The sequence below is a fragment of the Epinephelus moara genome, chromosome 8, assembly GCF_006386435.1.
Source record: "Epinephelus moara isolate mb chromosome 8, YSFRI_EMoa_1.0, whole genome shotgun sequence".
NCBI classification, from domain to species: Eukaryota; Metazoa; Chordata; class Actinopteri; order Perciformes; family Serranidae; genus Epinephelus; species Epinephelus moara.
Window position 1 is genome coordinate 6,030,710 of NC_065513.1, and position 21,308 is coordinate 6,052,017.

A 21,308-nucleotide genomic window follows, 5' to 3' on the forward strand; every position below is an offset into this window, starting at 1 on the left:
GTCTTTGCCACGTTGAGCTGCAGATGGTTCTGCTCACACCATGTGAGCATGCCCTGTACTCATCCTCATCACCCTTGCTGATACATCCAACTATAGCAGAGTCATCAGAAAACTTCTGAAGATGGCAGGTCTCAGTGCAATGGCTGAAGTCCGTGGTGTAGAGGGTGAAGAGGAAGGGAGAGAGGACAGTCCCCTGCGGGGCCCCGGTATTGCTGACCACTGACTGTCTGACACACAGCGTTGCAAGCGCACATACTGTGGTCTGCCAGTCAAGTAGTCTACAATCCAGGACACCAGGGGGGCATCCACCTGCATTGCTGTCAGCTTGTCACCCAGTAGAGTTGAACGGATGGTGTTGAACGCACTAGAGAAGTCAAAAAACATGACCCTCACAGTGCTCGCCGGCTTATCCAAATGGGCATAGACACGGTTGAGCAGGTAGATGATGGCGTCCTCAACTCCAAGTCGGGGCTGATAGGAGAACTGGAGGGGGTCCAAAAGTGGCTTGACCATGGGCCGGAGCTGCTCCAAGACAAGTCTCTCCAGGGTCTTCATGATGTGGGAGGTCAATGCCACAGGTCTGTAGTCCTTGGAGCCACAAGTAATGTAACTTGTTTGTAATCACCAACATTTTAAATAGTAACTGAAATTTGTAATTACATATTTTTTCTCAGTAACTGTAACTGATTACAATTACATTGATTTTGTAATTTAATTACATGTAACTAGTACCTCGCCAACACTGACTTAAGGTAAGAGGATTTTGAGAGTGTCATTGAGCTAGCTAAGGTTACAGCTCAGCGGAGGTGGATGCCAGTAATGTTTACACCACAAGCGGTCATAAGCACGAACCTCTCGTCCATGAGTAGATGGACGCTTTCTTCTGCATGGTGATATGGTTAGCGGGTGTAGTATGGTAGAAAGAAAATAGTTCCTACATAAATCTGCTCACAACAAGGTTATAGTGCCATGTAGTTCCATTGCATTGGAGAGAAGGCAGATATTGCTATGGCCAGTATGTCCAACACTCGGGAACTCACACCAAAACAATCTTGACTGATAAATAGCACCACAGACAAGAGGAAAAATGTGTGTTTTTGATGTTGGGGTGAACTGACCCTTTAGAGCAGCTGGACGAACATTGATTATCATTTTAGAAGGCTCTGATTAACAATGTCATTCTGCTGATCTGGTTTCAGACCAGAAAATATGCATCATCTTGAAAGACCATGACAAAAAAATATTTTGCATTTTAAGTTTGGAAGACTTGTTGGTTTCACTCTTTGCAATCCACACAGTTTAATATATTAAGCATCTATTTATTTATGCATTAAGCATTTATTTATTTATTTTTCTATTAAATTGACATCCACATTTCAGGCTCAGTGCTGACTAAAACATGCAGCTCAAATAGGAAAGCTCAAACCTGTTGTATTATTGTGGTCTGGCTTTAGCCAGCCAATAAATCAACAATATTAAAGGAGCACTGTATTCTTGACACTTTGACACAACTGCAAGCTAGCCTGGCTGACATTTCTTTGTCAGTGCTGAATGACAGTGATGTTTTCAAGAAACATTGATTGGGATATTTGGAGCAGTCCACTCTGATCACAGTTGTCAGAGGCGAGCAGTGGAGATAGGCCGCTGCTGATCTGCTCTGCACTGACAATGTCTCCCTACACTAAGTCCAAAATCAATCTCTAATTGAACGCTCCAACAACAATCCATACTGTCTCTAAACCCAAGTGACCACCCAGCTACATCATTACTTCATCAACGTGTGCTTTTCTACAGCTGTCACAGCACACAGCTGGACTGTGGTCAAATGAGACTTTAGTGTTTGGGATATTCCCAAAACCTTCATATTAGGGCTTGAAGTTCTCCAGCACTGTCTCAGAATCCCTTTGCCGGGCCATTTTTGATTTGAAAATAGATAATTATATTGAGGTAGTTATATGCCTATGAAAAATATTCTTGTGTAGTTTTTTCTGTCGTGTAACAAAAATGTTTGTATATGTATCTCTACAGCCATTCAAAACACAGATCTTTATATTATATTATATTATATTATATTATATTATTGAGTGGACCTATAATAAAACATAATAAACCTTTGTTTACACTGTGGCTCAGCGAACTGTCAGCTCAGTAATTAACATGTCCATGCTAGGGTGAGAGACCAGGCCATTTTTAGAGACCAGTCCATAGCAATGACAAAAGTTCTGTTCAGCTACACTAAGCTAACTAGCTGCAAGATGCTTAGTAATGTCATTACCAAACCAGAAATAGAAGATCCTCCAATAACCTACAGGTTTGTTGTTTGGAGCCACTTTGGGCTCTCTGTGAATTATGAGGGCGATGGCGAGAGAGAGTGGTGGATAAAAATCAACGGTATGTTGCGTCACACAAGAGGTTACATCAGTGGGAATACTTCAAACATGTCAACTCATTTACACTGATATCACCCCAGTGTGTCAATAGGTGGAACTAGACGAAAACAACGGGGAGCACAAGCTACAAGCTAATGTTGTCCTGACAGCGTTTAGGGCAGCCATTCCCAACTGATTCAGACAGGGCAAATGAAATCACCACAGGGACTTGTAACATAGCTGCGATATGTGACTTGACTTGAGAGAAAATATAGGCTCTACAAATATTGCTTAATGCATTCAAGCTCCATTACACTACTCCTTTATGAGCCCATTTCAGACAGACCATAATTCCTGCCTTGTACAAAAAAAGCCCAAATTATGATGTTAGTTTTTATTCATGAAAAAGGACATTTTGGCATTTCAGAAACAGAATTGCTTCTGTTGTTTGCATTTGTTTATATCTTAATATTTTTTTCAAGGGGCCATTTTTATTCTATATGCTGCTAAGAAGACACCCCAGAAGATGCACTCAGGTATAGCTCTGTCATTGTTCAAAGTAAAAAACAAAGCACTATACTTAATGATTTAGTTTTTATACACATTTTGAAAATCAAGAAAAATTTTACATTTTTACTGTGTTGAAAACGTACTGAACCGTGAACCGGACTGTGAATTTTATGAACTGTTACACTACTAGTTTATAACTATTTACAGACTCTGTGGGCTAAAATGCACAAGAAGCCTACGTCGCCTTTACAGTGATTTACTACATGTTTGCAGTCATTAAAATATGCAATAGTTAAGATCAGATATGATAGAATACTGCAGAGGCCACCAAATTTGGGCTTTAACAGCCCCCCTAGCTCCTTGTGGAAAGCCTTGCATCTTATATCACTACAAGGTAAGCTATCTCTAACAGCTTTTTGGAGTGATGATTGTGCATGTAAATGATATGCCTATTTTTTTCTTTTTGTGAATCCCCTTTCCCTCAGTTTTTTCACCTGGAACAGAAATGCTCCTTTTCCTTAAAGTCCTGTTATATTCAGTAAAGAGTCAAAACTAATCCTATAACATCCTAAATATCCATGTGTGCGTGTTGAAATGCACCACGTGTTGTTTGCAGAAAAGTGGGATGTCAACATTTTCTTCTGGCATCGGAGCTGTTAAATGCATTCCAAATTTGATAGCATCATGTGATAACTGAATATTTATGCATATGATGACAATTTACCCAAATGCTGGCAATATAGATCTGGATTTCAGCTGTTAAATTCTCATTATATGTATGTTAAGTTTTCTGTGAGTAAAATACATTTAATGTTTCCATATAAATTTCTATTTGAAGTTTTAATTCCTTCCGAACTCATCTTAATAGAGGCATTATTTTTTTTCTTATGTTGCACAGGAAACCAAATGGCCCAGTCTGCCATCGCTCAACATGGAGTGTAATACATTTGATTTGAAACTTTACTGAAAATGATCTGAAATTACCGCAATTCTGGATCATTTTTGTTTAAACAATATAGATGATGTCATAGAATGGAAAATAAACTGCACTAAAAAATCTGTTTTTCCTAATTCCAAGTCTACTGCATTGTAAGTCAAGGACAGCCAGGTGAGGGCATAAAACAAATGTATCTGCACACATGTAAAACATTGTGTGCAGCAGCACCAGGAATTCCAAACAACAAAAACATGGCACGCTAGCCTTGTGCTCCTAAAATAGACAGTCATTGTAAGTGGCAGTGCCTTTTATTCTCTGCTGGGTGGTTAACTTCCTCATATTATGGAAGGGTCTAAACACAGATCTATTTCCCCGACAAAACCAGCGACTGCCAGCAGAATCCTCACTTTGGGAAAACACACCATCACACAACAAAAGCAGATAACTCATCAGATTGTGAGGAGGTCTGTGAATGTCAGGGTGTTGCAGTGCATATATTTGTTCCCATCTAATTCCAGCAGATCACAAAGATTTAAAAATAAATTCATGGCCTTCCCTAACCCCTAACCCTAACCTGTCTATGGAACGGAATAGAAGGCTATGGAACATTGCACATTTCATGACAAAGGTAATGGTATCTTATGAAACTAGACATCCTAAGGCATCCACTGGTAAAAACAAAGTTGGTGTGGCTTGTGGGGTGGGGGCTACATAAAGCTACAGTTAGGCTAAGTTTTGTAGAGGGAACAACTAGCATGGCCATTTTCAAAGGGTCCCATGAACTCTCACCTCAAGATATCTTAATAAAAATGGGTTCTATGGGTACCCATGAGTCTCCCCTGAATTTGAGAAGGCTTGTTCCCAGTAAGAGTTTTGCTCTTTACGGTCAAAGTACTGCTTCAAATTAAAGCTGTATGTGTATCTTTTTGATGAAAAGGAACAACCATCCAATTTGAAGACCAATGAACTGCCTAACATACAGATCCATAACACATTTACACAGGATAGTTTTGGAACTCAAATGTTAACTGTACTGGTATTAGTCTATTCACATCAGACAATGAGAAACATTGAATGTAAGACAAGAAAACATAGTATATCAGTGTGTGATTCCTTAAGTCTCCATACTGACAGAGTTTTCAACTAACCTATATACTTCAATAGCATAATCGAATTCCTGAAATTCAGTTATAGCTTTTAGTTTTGGTGTGCCACCCCAAGATTTTTAGTGGTCCCATCTGGAGACCCCTATGAAAAATTTCTGAGGGGGCCACTGGGTGACATGCGTTTGCACTGTAGTCATGTGCCTTTGTTTGGCCCCTTACAGATGGACTGTGCACATACAATGGTTTTGCTGTTTTTAAAAAAAAAAAAAAAATATCGAAGACTTATTTTCATTTAACTTTGTCCATCATTCCTATCAGTTTAAGATTTTACTCAGCAGATTTATTGCTGTTGTATAGTATGGGGTCACGAGACACTTGGAAGCTTTACAACTGAGTGCACTGTTTTCTGTGTATAGAATTAATTCAGCAGGACTATTTGTACAAACAGATTTTTTTTATTGGTTTTTCAGAGTCAAAGCTGAGCCTGCCACAGAATTTTAATTTCTCAAAGTCAGACTAACACACCCAGGTAATGTGATTGGAGTCAAATTCTTCCTGCATGTATACAATCAATCAGATCCAAACTGGCCTAAGCGCTCTGTGCATGCTCCACAGTTTCCGCCCCGCTTCGACCCAGAAGTCAAATAGCATTAAATGTGTAACAGACGAAGAGACCCGTAACAACATGGTGAAATCTACATCCAGAGTCATACGTTTTTGGACAGACGAGGAAACACAGTTCATGCTGTGTCAGCTAAAAGAGTTATATATTTGAAAAGACATGGATGGGAGGAACACAAAATGGTGGCCTGTTCAAAAATGTGGCTGAACAGCTTCACGACACTGGATTTAAAAGGATGCCTGAGCAAATCCATGTTCGGTGGAAGCACCTAAAAGAAGCCTGATCAATAAAGCGATTCCCCTACCGTGCTTGTGTACTGGGACAAGAACAGTCATCCAATCACTGTGCATGTACACCTAGTGACTGTGACTGGAAAACAAAACATTTTCAACTTTTGGAAACACTGGAGTCCATGGGCATGTAATGTGGTAAATTGTTATTAACTGATTGATTGAAGGACATATTAGAGAATGCTGGGAAAAAAGCACTAAAGTGGAAATCACTTACCTCGTTTCTGCATGAAACTGAAAAGGTCATCAAGAAACTCTTTGCGTTTTTCATCATCATCCAGTTCATACAACTGAAAAAGAAAGAAAAAAATCAATTACTAATGTCTTCAACATTTTCACCAAAGAAAATCAAGAACATGTTTGATCAGGGTTACAGTAGGTGAGGAAGCCTTTGAGTCTCCTGAATACTGGGGTTGTTTAGTATTATGGCCAACACAGACGAGGACAATGAGTTCCTTAAAGACAATCCCTGAGTAACCTTGAGCACAGTGAGTGTATCACACAGCAGCTACTGATCAGCAGCACAGATAACCTGGTACACACACCTTCAACACAAAGACAAACAGTGCCATGCTGGTGCTAGAACAATATCAGGAAAATGTTTTTTAGCCCTGAATAGCTTTTTCACATCTGGGCGCCTTAGAGAGGTATGTTTTTGTCAGCTCTAAACAAATGCCCATTAGCCTTTATATTTAACCCCTTCAAAAAGTTGTGCAGACACAATCACTGAGCACAAACACACAATATAGTAACATTAATTCATTTAAAGTCCTGTGCAAGGTGGTTTTAATATTTCCTCCACCTCTCTTTATATACATAGGGAGCAAAATAAATGCCTTCATGATAGAATGAAATCAAAGCAACACTATTAAAAACTACAACTTCAAAGATGACACTTACGGTGTTACCAACAACTGATCGCAACAGACCAACTTATATTTCTGTTGTGATGGAGATTTCAATCTGTAAATGAGTCTGTTCATGTGCCTGCATTGATTAAATTTCAAAGAAAAAAGTGAATTCCAGCACACACTTATCACCTCTGCATTAATGTTTTAAAAAGTGTCGGCCACTTTTTAAATAAATCAATAAAAAGGTGATCAGTTTGTGCAGGAATTCACTTCTTTAAAATTTGTTATTCAAGGGATTTGATTCCTTGCATCACAATGGAAATAAAGCAAGTGCATGTTGCTTTCCACTCTTTCATTGATTTAAGCCAAATTAACTGCAAAGGTGGAATTCACACCTGCCATTTCATGTCAAATTTCTCCAACATTGCACTGTGCTGCTTGATCAGAAAAAAAAACAGAACATCAACAAAAATGACACTGCCACTGTATTTTACTACTTTTTCCACAGTTTTAAGTGTTCTGCACTGTACTGGGGCTGCGCAATTAATCAAAAGACCAACATTCACAACCTCTAACGGATATAATCTTGCCTATGTCAGTAAAGTGGAAACACTGTAGAAAAAAATGTTTCAGCAACCAAAGGTAATACTACCAATTGGTTTCAGCACTTGGAGCACAATCGTGTTACCAGATATGAACAGTACATGGCTCAAAAAAACAAGAAAGAGACTGATAAGCACCCAGCAATGAGTGCCTCCACAAAGCAGCTCTTGATAACACAAACTATAACAAGCTTTAATAGAGCATTTTTAGAGTATAAACCTTGCCAGTGAACTACGAGGGGGAAACCCCCCCCCCCAAAAAAATCATTCATTAATCGTAATCGAGGTAAAATGTTCAATTAATGGTGATGTTGATTTGAGGTCATATTGCCCAGCCCTAGCACTGATGTAAAGAAGAAAGTAGTTTAACCTCCTGAGACCCTACCTACCTACCTGAGAACCTTCTTCTAGGAGGACATTACATTTTGGGTTTGCTATACTTTATACTTAATTTTGCTTAACTTTGACCTGTGGTCCTCATTTGTGGACACTTTTTTGTGACATCTAGTGGTAGAAAGAGCACAGTGTGCTGATCTATGTAAAAACAAGATGGCGGCTAACTCTGCCAAAATCATCTACAGCTAATTGCAACACAAAAGTGGACAAGGTATTAAATCTGATCAAATGTTATGGTTGAAACTTGTTTACTTATGCTGAATAACATCTGCAGTTTGATATATCATACAAATTTGACCAATTTTAGCAATAGTAACAAGGTAAGACAAGGACATAACAACTTAATTATTGTATTATTGCAGCATTTCACTAAGGCCAATTAGGTGTGACAGACTGTTCCTACAGACAAAAGGGACGTTCCTATCTTAGAATATAGAGCAATTTTGGTTTTAAACAACCATGTCTAGACATTGAAAATAACAGTTTTAGATTTGAATAGTGACCCCTAACTCATAGTGTCACAAAACATTTAACAAATGTTGCATTATTTGTAATTTTGCTTTTGCACAACAATGTTCAGGCATTGAAAGTTTTATAGTTTCATTTAATACATATTTTTCTTATACTTGTATACTTTATTACACACAAGTAACCAAGTGGCAAATGACCTGACATTGATAACAACGAATAAGCTGGAATCCCGGCACCCTGAACCCAATTACTAAGGCTAAGTGACAAAGTACCCTCTAAAAGTCTGCTAGGTGATGGGAATGCAGTACTATGTACTATCCCCACTAGGACCATGACTGAGACGAATCAGTTGATAAACACCACAGCAACAGTGATCCTAGAGAAGCTTGGCAACAAGATGAACACTATGAGCCACAAAGAGCATTACCCTGCATGGAAAAGGAGGCTGTAGGCCAAGATCAAGTCAACACTGAGAGAGGTTAGTCAGCTCTCTACAGAAATGTGTGGGGAAAAAAGGGATACCAAGAAAGTACAACAAACTGTCTATACCTGAGGCACTGGAGACTGCCAAGCAAAGGCTCACAGTTCTGGCAACCTGCCTAAAAAGATAGACAAGAGAAGAAGAAGCCAGGGGAATAAATAGGATGTTCTCCACCAAGCCATCCAAAGTTTACTCTCAGTGGCAGGGTAACAACATGAGAATAGATCCACCCAGGGCTGAAACGGAACAATACTGGAAGAGCATATGGGAGAAGGAGGCATCACCTGATACCAATGCTAAGTGGCTAGTGGATCTAAGAGCAGACCACTGCAATCTTCCAGAACAAGAGTCAATTACCATTGCAACAGCAGACATCCAAGAAAGAGTATCAGGTATGAAGAGCTGGACAGCACCGGGCCCTGACATGATCCACACCTAAAGAGAGGCTAAAGAAACTAACTGCACTCCATGAACACCTGACAGCACAAATGAACCAGCTGCTGATGGATGGGACCCATCCAGAGCATTTGAGCCAGGGACAGATAATCCTGATCATAAAGGATCACCCAGAAGGGTGTGGTTCCATCCAACAAACGGACAATAAGTTGCCTCTGTACAACATTTAAGCTCCTGTCACGCATAATAGCAGTTAAGATGAATAGGCACATGGCCCAATACACGAGCAAGGCCCAGAAAGGAATTGGTAGTAACACCAGGGGAGCCAAGCACCAGCCACTAGTGAATAGCGCAGTCGCCCAAGGCTGAAAGACCAGGCAGACCAACCTGTGCACTGCCTGGATTGACTACAAGAAAGCCTACAACTCAGTGAAATACACATGAATGCTAGAATGCTTGGAAATGTTCAACATCAACAGGACACACTAAAAGCCTTCATCAAGAACTGAGTGGGACTGTGGAAAATGACTCTGGAGGCCAACTCAAAGCCAATTGCACAAGGCCGGACCCCCTCAGCCAACTCAACACAAAGAGTGGCTACAGATACCGGTTCCAAAGTGGAGCAACTATCAGTCACCTCCTCTACACTGATGACATCAAGCTGTGTGCCAGAAATGAGTGAGACATCGACTGATCCACCTCATCAGGATCTACAGCAATGACATCGGAATGTTATTTGGACTAGATAAGTGTGGCCGGATGGTGTCAAGGAGAGTGAAGATGTTCATAACAAAGGGGGTTGAACTACCAGAAGGCAACATTACAGATGTTCAGGACAGCTGCAAATACCTTGGGGTCCCATAGGCATATGGGAACCATGAGGAGGCCACAAGGAGGTCAGCCACAGCCAAATATCTACAAAGAGTAAGTAAGTATGTAAGTAAGTAAGTAAGTAAGTAAGTAAAGGCTAGCTGAATGGAAGGAACAAGGTCCGAGCCATCAACACGTACGCCCTGCCAGTCATCAGATACCCCACTGGTAAAATAAGCTGGCCAAATTAGAGGCCACTGATATCAAGACAAGGATGCTTCTCACAATGAATGGAGGGTTTCATCCCAAGGCCAGCACCCTAAGACTGTACAATCAGTGAAGTCAGGGAGGCCAAGAACTGGTGAGCATTAGAGCCAATGTACAGAACAAAACAACCAAGACCCAGGAATAGATCAGGAAGATGGCCCAATGATGAGCTGCTAAGTGAATACCTCAGGCAGCAGAAACCTGAGAATGCAGAAGAGGAGCATGAACCATCATGGAAGTACAAGCCCCTGCACAGCATGTACCCCTGACAGATTGAAGAAGTGGTCAACATCAAGAAATTCTACCACTGGCTGGAAAAGGCTGGACTGAAAAACAGCACAGTAGCACTAATCATGGCAGAACAAGAACAGGCAGTCAGTACTAGATCAATAGAAGCAGGGGTATACCACACCAGACAGGACCCCAGGTGCAGGCTGTGGAAAGATGCCCCTGAGGCAGTCCAGCACATAATAAGAGGGTGTAAGATGCAGGCAGAGAGAGCGTACATGGAACACCATAACCAACTGGCTGGCATAGTGTACAGGAACATCTGCATTGAGTTTGAGCTGGAAGTCCCAAGGTCAGAATGACACCTCCTAAGGTGGTTAAGAATGACCAAGCTAAGATCCTGTGGGACTTCCTGTTCCAGACTGACAAACTGCTGATGGCTAACCAACCGTGTTGATCAACAAACAACAGAAGAAGGCAGTGGTGATAGATGTAGCAATCCTGAGCAACAACAACATCAAGAAGAAGGAACACCAGAAGCTCGAAAAATACCAAGGGCTGAAAGAGGAGCTAGAAAAGATGTGGGGAGTGAAGGCAACAGTTGTGCCAGTGGTAATCGGAACACTCAGGGCTGTGACTCCCAAACTGGGAAAGTGGCTCCAACAGATTCAAGGTACAACATCTGAGGTGTCTGTCCAGAAGAGTGCGGTCCTAGGAGCAGCTAAGATGCTGCACAGAACCCTCAAACTCCCAGGCCTCTGGTAGAGGACAACACACCACCACCCCCATGGAGGGTGAGAGAGGGGGATTTTATATATATATGTATATATACATACATACATTTCTGTTTTCTGCTGTTGTTATTTTGTCAATTATTTCCCTTTTCTCGCCTTCATCACCACCTGTCCATGTCCATAGGTGCTGTAATTTTTACCATTATAATTATGTACTTATAATACAATATGTCATTGTTGAAAATGAAACATTTGTTGACAAACTGGTAAAGATCTTTTTGTCATTTACTATCTTAACTTTCAGTTGTTGAGCTCTTTTGGCCTCTGTATAGTCATATTTTCTTTTTATTCCTTGTACAGCTTGTTCTATAAAAGGCCATATAAAGACTGAGAATGCAAACCTATAATATCTCAGCAGGGTATCGCCTTGTGTCTGTCATTCCTGTGGCCCTCTGTATATTTTAGAAGCACTAGTTTCCTTATTGGCATATCCATTATGCTCCTCATCCTGCCCTATTCACTGGGGCAGCGGCAGTGTCAAAGAGGCTTTTAAATGGGCCTCTCCAGCCAGATACAGCTGATGGAAATATGTTAGTGGCAATGTTCACTTTCAGTAAGGCCCAGAGCTACGTTAACAGGCCCACTTAATCAATACTGGAAGACAGAGGGATGACCTTTGGAATCAGTGGGGCCCTGTGGACGAGGCCCCAGAGATAATAACTGATCATTTAGAAGTGTATTAGCTGTCACCAATATTAAAGGACCAGAGCAGGTCAGCACTCAGGAGGAAACCATAGGGGGGTGGGGGTTTGTTAAGGGGAGGGTTCCGGAGGTGGGAGGTGGAGTGTATGTGTGTGTTGGTGTTGTATGTTGGGTGAGGGGGTGATTGGTGGGGGGGTGGGGGGGGATATGAGTGTATTGTGAGTGCTGCACTGCAGGCAGTCCATGGTGAAGGGAATATCGAAAGGTAAAGGAACAGCAAGCCATTGCAAAAATGTTAAGTGCACAAATGCACAGCGGATGACAATGCCGCAGGATCAATTGTGAGGCCCATGGAGTGCAAAGGCATATATGCAGAAACAATGATGAGCATGTGCCTCCTACAGGCAATAACACACGTATGTTAAAGGGACAGTTCACCCCCAAGTCAAATACACATATTTTTCCTCTTACCTGTAGTGCTATTTAAAAGTCTAGATTCTTTTGGTGTGAGTTGCCAAGGGTTGGAGATATCAGCCATAGAGATGTCTGTCTCCCTCCAATATAATGGAACTAGATGACACTCAGCTTGTGGTGCTCAAAATGCCAAAAATAGGCTTGAAAAACTCAACAACGTCTCTTTCCAGAAATCATGACCTGTGACTCAAGATAATCCACAGACCTTGTTATGCAATTTCACATAAGAACTATTTTCTGCTTTCTTTCTACCAAACTACACCCACCAACCCGACACTGCTCAGAAGGAAGTTAGTGCTCAGTGGTGCTAGGGGAGCTACCAGTAGATGCATGCTTCCCTCTATGTTGTGATAAAGTTGGTGGGTGTCATTTGGTTGAAAGAAAAAAGTTTCTCCATGAAACTGCCCACAACAAGGTCTTATCTTGAGTAACCGGGTCATGATGTCTGAACAGAGATGTCATTGTTGAGTTTTTCAGATGTACATGTTTGCCTCTTTGAGCACCACAAGCTGAGTGCCATCTTATTCCATTATATTGGAGAGAAGGCAGACATTTCTGCGGCCAACAGTGTTGTAACATAATGAAGTAAAAATACTTTGTTACAGTACTTAAGTAGTTTTTGGGAGTATCTACACTCAACTTGAGCTTCTATATTTTTGTCCACTTTCAATTATTCTCCACTAAATTTCCTAAACAGAATGTATACTTTTCCTCACCCAAACATCTTTGTTACTTTTTACAAAATAGGGAAGGAAAGAAGGAGGGTCAGACAGATGAATGAAGGAATGAGAAGGAAGGAAAAACATGATTTTGTTATTTTAATCCTTTATGTTGATAAAAAAAAACTTGTTTTTCTTCAAGTGTAATTCTACTTTCAAAACTAATCAATCAGTCAATTTTATTTATAAAGCCCAATATCACAAATCACAATTTGCCTCACAGGGCTTTAAGCCCAATATCACAAATCACAATTTGCCTCACAGGGCTTTACAGCATACGACATCCCTCTGTCCCAAAAAAACCCCTTTAAAGTTAAGTTAAACTAACATACATTTAATATCATAAAATTACTTATGTCCAGTCAATATCAGATACTTTACGACTTTTACCCAAGTAATATTCTAAAAGGTTACTTAAACTTCTACTAAAGTCATTTTCTGCTAAGATATCTGTACTTTTACTCAAGTGTGGCTTTCAGGTACTTCAGCATCTTCAACACTTGGCAACTCATATCAAATCAATCGAGACTGATAAATCGAGCTACAGGTAAGAGGAAAAGACATGTGCACAGCTTCATTTGTCAAGTTTTCCTGCAGCTGGCTTAGAGGCAAGGAGAAAGGAGTTAAGTTGGAGAGAAAAGTCACCGTGCAGCATTCCTGTCTGTTTGAACACTACTTTGTTTTTGTTTTCCCCATCACTGTGTGAAGTAAATGAACAGACAGACAGGCTGAGGCAGGCTGAAGGACACTGGGTTCAGCTGAACCTGGAGGCTTTCAGGCTACTCTCAGGCTGTCAGTCACCAGGGTCAGCTGAGGGAAGCCTGCTGACATTGAATTTGGAAATGCCCCCTGGCCTTTCTCCTTTCACCGGAACTATTCATGTAACTCAGACAGTACGCTCACTGTGAATACATATGTAGTTGCTTTAGTTATTTTCAGACTTATTTCTCGTTTATTTGTATTTTTAAATGGACAGAACATTACTGAAATTCTATGTAAATGTCCTGAACAAATATTTTAATGAGTGCAAGTTGTATATTTCACATATACACTATATTCTACTCAGTGTAAGACACATTACTAACAAAGAGTGAGATGCATAGTAGCAACAATATGCAAAAATAGGAGGTTTTTGTGAAAGTCATGAGATACATGAGCTTTCACAGAAATACAGGACAAAATACGGCCACAATTTCTTAACACAGCCTTACATACCAAAACTCTTTGGTTACGTTTAGGGGAAAAACAAATTCTTGGTTAGGTCAAGAAAGTTGAGTGGTTTCAATTCAAATAAGTTTTTGTATTTGCTTCACGTATTTACATAGGTAATGTACTTACATCTGCATCTGATTCCCCTTCCTAAAACTAGAAAAGTTTGGGACCAGGCTGCCTTTTTTTTCCTGCTTGAAAATGGACCAAGCACCGCCCCCTCTTGCACATGTCGGTCAGCTCTATATTGCATGTTTTGTTGCTCTGATTTGTTGAATCCAGTCACGTCCAGACCCATTTTGGTCTGCACCCACTGGTAACGCTACCTGGAAATTGAAAATGAACTGAGAAGTAGGGTCGCAACAGTATGAGATTTTCACAGTACGATAACTGTCTCGGAGAGTATTGCTGTTTTGCGGTATCACGGTATAACAGAATGATTATTATTATTATCTGTCAGAATGACCCTTAAAGGACTGAAAACAGAAGGGCTTTTTTGGTTGAACAAATGTGTTTATGACTACAGTTGAAACTTTATACTACTTCTTAAATGAAAATAATAAAAAGTCCCCCTTTTGAAAATACCTCAAATAAAGGCAAGATTTGTCACCCATTTGCTTTTTTTGTACAATATCGTAGATAAGCAAATGTTCAGGGTATGATAACCGTCAATTTTCATATCTATATAGGCCTACCTTGAAGCCAGTATACTGCTGCAACCCCACTGAGAAGTCCCAGACTTTCCTGTTGCCTGGCTACCCAACCTCTGCATGCAGACATTGTCCTCAAGCCCATTTTATACTGCCTGTTAGAGGCAAGAATATCAAGCCGTTATGCTGTCTCACAGTTCTTGTAAAAGGTACAATCGCTGAATGGAGGACTGAGTTGTCTCACCTTTAAGACGGCATCAGAGGTAGTAACAGCACCAAATCAAAGGGATAGCTGGAAGGATGAGGTCATGGACAGGAAGGGTGTGACAATTTGACGTAAAAAGCAGCTAACTAATAAAAGAAGAACAGCAGCCGAAAATGCCAACAATTTGGAACGGCAAATTATTGTTATTGCCATTATAATGCTATTGTTATTGTTTAGAAAGTGCTGACAACGACCTATGTTATATGCCACACTAGAGGCTGATGCTATTGTCTAACATGTCACACCCGTCACGTCCGTCATGCCCGTCACGCCCATCACGCCCATCACGCCCGTCACGCCTCTTTTGCCTCTTTTGCCTCTGGGATGCCAGTATGCTGTCTAAAATCACACACTGGAGCAGCATGATGATGTCGTTGTTTGGTTTTGTGTAAAAATACAAAGGAGGCATGAAGAAGGGACTTCCTAGCGGCTCCATAGTCCAATCTCTGTGTAAAAAGGGCTATTGTTGAACCAGGGAATTTGTGTCTCCACTCAGACAAATGATTCTAGTTGACTTTCTAATCTGAATGCATTATGGGTTAGCACCACATAATGCAGTGTTAAGAGGTTGTGGATATTTACGTATTTCTGTAATACCAGGCTGAATACAAAGTCATAAACAGAAGACACTATTAGGGATGTCCCGATCCAGCTTTTTTACTTCCGATCCGATACCGATATTACAGCCTTGAGTTTTGGCCAATACCAATACCGATCCGATCCAAGCACGTATTATACATATTCACTTATTTTGTTGTCAGTCATGTTAGAAAAGGTTTGATCAACCAATATTACTCTAACAAGAACAACTACTTAATCGGGTTAGTTAGAATGATCCACAACAGTTGGTATGAGAAACTGACCTGTTTATTGTTAACAGGGTTAAATAAACAAACTTTAAACTTGAACATTAACATTAAATAAAAAATATAGCTGGTTTGCTTTGGCTGCTTTGGCCCCTTAATAAATAGAAAATAAATCAACACAAGAAATCTTTAAAATGTCTAACATTGAAATTAAAATAGCAGCAAGACTCCACACACTTGTGCTTTGGCCCCCTAATAAATAAAAAATAGATTAACACCACAAGACATTGTTGACATTTAACAAACAATGCAGCCTTTCCTTTTCAGTTATTTTAGTAGTGTCAGTGCCAGCCTGGTGCTGCTGTTTCCTGGGACCAACAGAGGGGACAAAAAACCACACACAATATTGTACAACTGTTTAAACAAGCAATAGTCCATCCATGGCTCCAATTTCACTAATTGTGCCCAAAACAATGCCATCAGTGCTCTTTACTTAAACAGTAAGAGTGTAAACCAAATAAAAATATCACTCTCAAAAAACCAGAGCAGAAAACAAATAGTCAGTTAACTAAATTGACCGCTACTCTTCCTACCCTCCGTGTGTGTCTGCCGTCTGCATGCTGGCCTGGTGGATTGATAGTAAGAGCTGGAGCGGATCACTGGAATGGACTGCTTGAATCGCGGAGCGCTGGGCTGGCCGGAAAACCTGGAGCGGATTCCGTGAAAAACTGGATCGGAGTTCTTGGATCGGCATTTTTCCATGCAGTCCGATCTGATGCCGATGCCCGTTTTTTGCTAGTATTGGCGGCCAATACCGATCGGAATATCGGATCGGGACATCCCTAGACACTATCTCATTAATTGGTCTACAAAGTCAAAATTCTGACATATTAAAGTGGAACTCTATCAACCACTGGGGACAGAAAACACACAGCAGCTACTCTGTCAGATATACAACAGAAGAAGAACAACTGGCTAATTTGTTGTCAAAACAGTCAAACAAACTGTTCTTGATTCATTGCATCACATCAATTTAGTGAAGAAAACGCCAAACAGTGGGGTACAACACTGATACCGAACTCTTTATCAGATGTTATCTTCCGCATACTGGACATGTACACATCATGTCCTGTGAATCTCTTGTGTGTCAGTATGTAATTAGAATTGCATGGCGGGATTCCACCAGTGACCATGAGAACTCGTATGGTGAGGGTCGACAAACAAATTGAATGTGGGCTATATTCTTAAAAATAGCCATCAAAGTGAGCATCATGGCTGTAAATATCAGTCATGTTTATGACATACTTAGCCGTAATTTTGATTCAAGTCAACAAGTCTGACTTACTATGTCAAAATGACAAGACATGAAATCAGATTTGTGAGATGTGATATACAGTATATGACCTAAGTCAGGACATAACCTAAACACTGAGGCGTTGAATGGCCATTGATTTAACATCCAATCAAGATGTCCCGTTATGGTTAAGAAATAGTTCCCAAATTAAAGTTGTGTTGATGTCCGCGATATTACCTGAACATCCTTTCTGAGCATCCTAGCAACTCTGAAATTCGTCATTAACACAACCAAATCATACATTAACATTGGCCCACCAGAGACTTAAACCCCGGTCTCCTGGATGAAAGTCTTGTGCTTTGTTGTTTCATCCACCACAGCTTTTTGTTGTCATGGACTTTGTTGATCTTTACACCTAAAAAATACATGTATTTGCTTTTATTGTAGCAATAATATGATCAGTATTCCTGGTTTGTGAGAGAAGGTCTAAATGGACCATTACTGGATGGAGAAACAGAGTCATGATCTGGTCATTTGCCTCATAACCACATTGCAGTTTTTGATGTTCGACTGGGACCATTTTAGGTCGGGGACACGTCATTGTCCCACCAATGTTTGCTGGGTGCTATCTGATAAAAATCAAGAGAGATACTTATGAGGATCTTAGACATTTCTAATCCCACTAGGCTTATTTAAATATGGAATTTTTTTGTGAAAATATGTGTGTGTCATGGAGGAGAATTTTACAAGAAAAATATAATAAACCATAAATACAACAGATGCAAAGATGGATGGAGTTCTCCATTTCACCCTCTGAGGCATGTGTGTGTGTGTGTGTGTGTGTGTGTGTGTGTGTGTGTNCTCTCTCACACACACACACCCCTCCAAACACAAATGCCCAAATATGAGGCATTGTGTTCCTCCTCAGGATTAAGTGGCAACAGGCCGACTACAGTGTAATATTATCACTACAGGACACTCACACACACACCTACACACCTACACACACACACACACACACACACACACACACACACACTCAGTACAGTACAGTACAATTACCAAAAAATTTTATGACAAAAAAGGCTTTAATTATGAGGACTTATTGGAGCCTAAACCCTAAAACAGTGATACTCAGTTTGTGGCCTATGGGCCCCAATAGGGTTGGTCCCCCAATCATTTTTTTACTCACAATGAAAATAAATTGATTCACAATGCATTTTTTTGTTTTTTGTACTTTTAACATAAATGTGGTGCCAGACTGCATGAAAAAGCATTAAAATAGAACTTGTTGATCAAAAAAGTGTTGGGAACCAGACACCCTGAAAAAGGGTCTGGATTAAGCCCCAAATGTCCTCATAGTGGGTTTTTTTGGGGAGTTTTTCCTTATCTGCTGCGAGGGTCATAAGGACAGAGGGATGTCGTATGCTGTAAAGCCCTGTGAGGCAAATTGTGATTTGTGATATTGGGCTTTATAAATAAAATTGATTGATTGATTGATTGATATCCAACACCTTTGAATCCACCTGACTTGTGTGGGGCTGCTGCATCTGGCCCCTGGCCTCCTGTCAAAGGCCCCTATGCAAAGTAAGTTGAGTACCCCTGCCCCAAACCTTTCAGTTGAAAGTACCAAAGACTGTCTCCCAAGCATGGCTAAAATGAATGTGACTGTAATGGGTGTATCTATCTGCAGAAACTCCTCAAACGGCTGTAGAAAACAGCAAGAGCAGATTTCAACCTGAGGATTTTGAGCCCCAAACAGATTTCATAAATTTGTCCTTGTGTGCTCCCCAAACTGGACTCAATGCTTGGTTACAGGTCATCAATTATACTGTCGAAGCTCAGTTATTTTGTTGATAAGCTTTCATATAAATTCAGATTTATCGTTCCAAGTCAGACAATGCTTTACAACCTTCACCACTTCCTGTCCAGGCTACCCCACAAGATCCCAGTAAATTGGGGATTGAAATCATATAAATGACACAGCAGCAGGTTGAAATAAACTGGCCCAAAGGATTCCCATGATCTCTTCACCTTATTCCCTGTCATCAATCACTAGGAGAGAGGCATCAGAAGGTTAATCCTGAGGTCTGTCCTCCACTGAGGAAATCCATGTTAGACTATAGAAGAGCCTTCAATGCTGAGGACGTTCAAAGCTCCTTCAGTATGATGAGAACTGGTAACTGATGCTGCTTGCACTACTGTCTGCGTCTCAGGACCTGGAATTCTCAGCCAGATGGTCTAAAGGTAACATTTCAAATGCAGTTTACCACACATACATCGATCACAAGAAATCACTGAGGGGCTTTTTTCCAACTGGTCCCCCAAATGAAATAGCCAAAAAAGACTTACCAATCTAATTTCTTACTAACAAGACAATATCCTTTGAAATGATTAAATCACAACTACAAAAACATTAATTACAAACATTAATTATGGTTTTTGTTTGGTTAAGTTTAGGCACAAAAACATATTGGTTAGGGGTGAGAAATATGGTGTCCTGGCTGACCTCCAGAAAAGCCAGTGTCACACAACAGTGTCAAAATGAATGTAGCCTAGCTTAACCTTAAAAACCAAAATTTACAACAATAAATATTTCCAGAGTAGAAGTGCAATAACTAGAGTACATTTCTTGTTTTTTTCATGCACAGTATTTTGCACTGTGCACTGTGTTTTGCTGTCTCATTATGTGATTTCAACTTGTTATTTCCCATAGACCAAACGCAGCGCTATGACAACCACAGAGGTGTGTAAGTGCTCAGTAAGAGGCCAGGTGAAGCAGTGTGCTCTCATATTGATCTCTCTTCTCTGCTCACAGGACAGATGCTTCTGAAAAACTTCTATGAGACCAGCTGTTAGATAAACAAGACTGATCATGTCAGACAGCACTTCCACTTCAGACACATTTAACATATCTTGCAACAAAATAAAAGCCCAACTTTGCTAAAGTGACTATAATCAATATTCATTAATTTTCTGTAACAGCTTATCCTGTTGGCGGTTGTCGGGGTACACCCTGGACAGGTTGACTATTGCAGGGCTAACACACAGAGACAGACAACCATTCACACTAACATTCACACCTACGGCCAATTTAGAGTCACCAATTAACCTGCATGTCTATGGACTGTGGGAGGAAGCTGGAGAACCCGGAGAAAACCCACGCTGACACGGAAAGAACGTGCAAACTCCGCACAGAGGAGCTCCCTCACCCCGGGATATGAGCCCCCCATCCTGAATTCAAACCGGGAACCCTCTTGCTGTGAGGTGACAATGCTAACCAATGGCAATTATATATATATATATATAGTCATATATATGTCATTTGATAGATTGTTATCGTATATACATATATATACATATATATATACGATAACAATCTATCAAATGACAATGTGATAACTTCTTTCATAGAAAAGCCACTGTACACTAACTGCTCAGCAGCAAACAGCAGACAGACACAGTTAGAGACCAGCTGGTCCTCAAATACAGATGCTCAGTCAGTGGCCCTACGTTTTAAAGATTTTTTTTCTGGCTTCTTTGCTTTAATTTGAGCAGCATCAATTGTTGTTACATGCTTTTGTCTTTTCAAAATAAACTTCCACTGTAAAGTTAAGCTTACTTAAAAAAAATCTGAGATAGCGACTGCCTTAAAAAAGGTAAGTAAATATAACTATTAATCTTATTATCTTATTAAAATTATATTTACCTTCATAAGAGACTATAACCATTGATATAAAGTTATGTTTATTTTATAAATAAAATCAAAGATTGATTTTAATTTGTTTACTTTATAAGTTACCTAAACATAACTTAATGTATGTTTACTTCATGGGGGAACATAACCATCGTTCTCAAGTTTCATTAATTTATAAGTAAACATAACAATTGAATTTAAGTTGTTTATAAATTACCTTTATTAAATTAATAACTTAATTAATTAATTAAATTAATTTGTTTACTTAATGAGGGAATCTAACCATGGACCTTAAGTTTTGTTTATTTCATAAGTAAATATAACAATTGATTTTAAGTTTTTTACATGAGAAGTTGTCTGAACATAACTTATGTTTATTTAATAAGAAAACATAAGCATTGATCTTAAATTATGTTTCATTT

General features: G+C 40.0%; 1 protein-coding gene across 3 annotated transcripts in view; it reads right to left on the reverse strand.

Annotated features, from left to right (window-relative positions):
* Window positions 1–21,308, reverse strand: part of arid3c (AT rich interactive domain 3C (BRIGHT-like)) — a 128,525-nt gene that overhangs the window by 35,930 nt on the left and 71,287 nt on the right. For all 3 annotated transcript variants that reach the window (XM_050049945.1, XM_050049946.1, XM_050049944.1), the window contains exon 3: window positions 6,052–6,124. In XM_050049945.1, coding sequence (XP_049905902.1) covers window positions 6,052–6,124 — 73 coding nt within the window. The remainder of the gene's footprint in view (window positions 1–6,051; window positions 6,125–21,308) is intronic.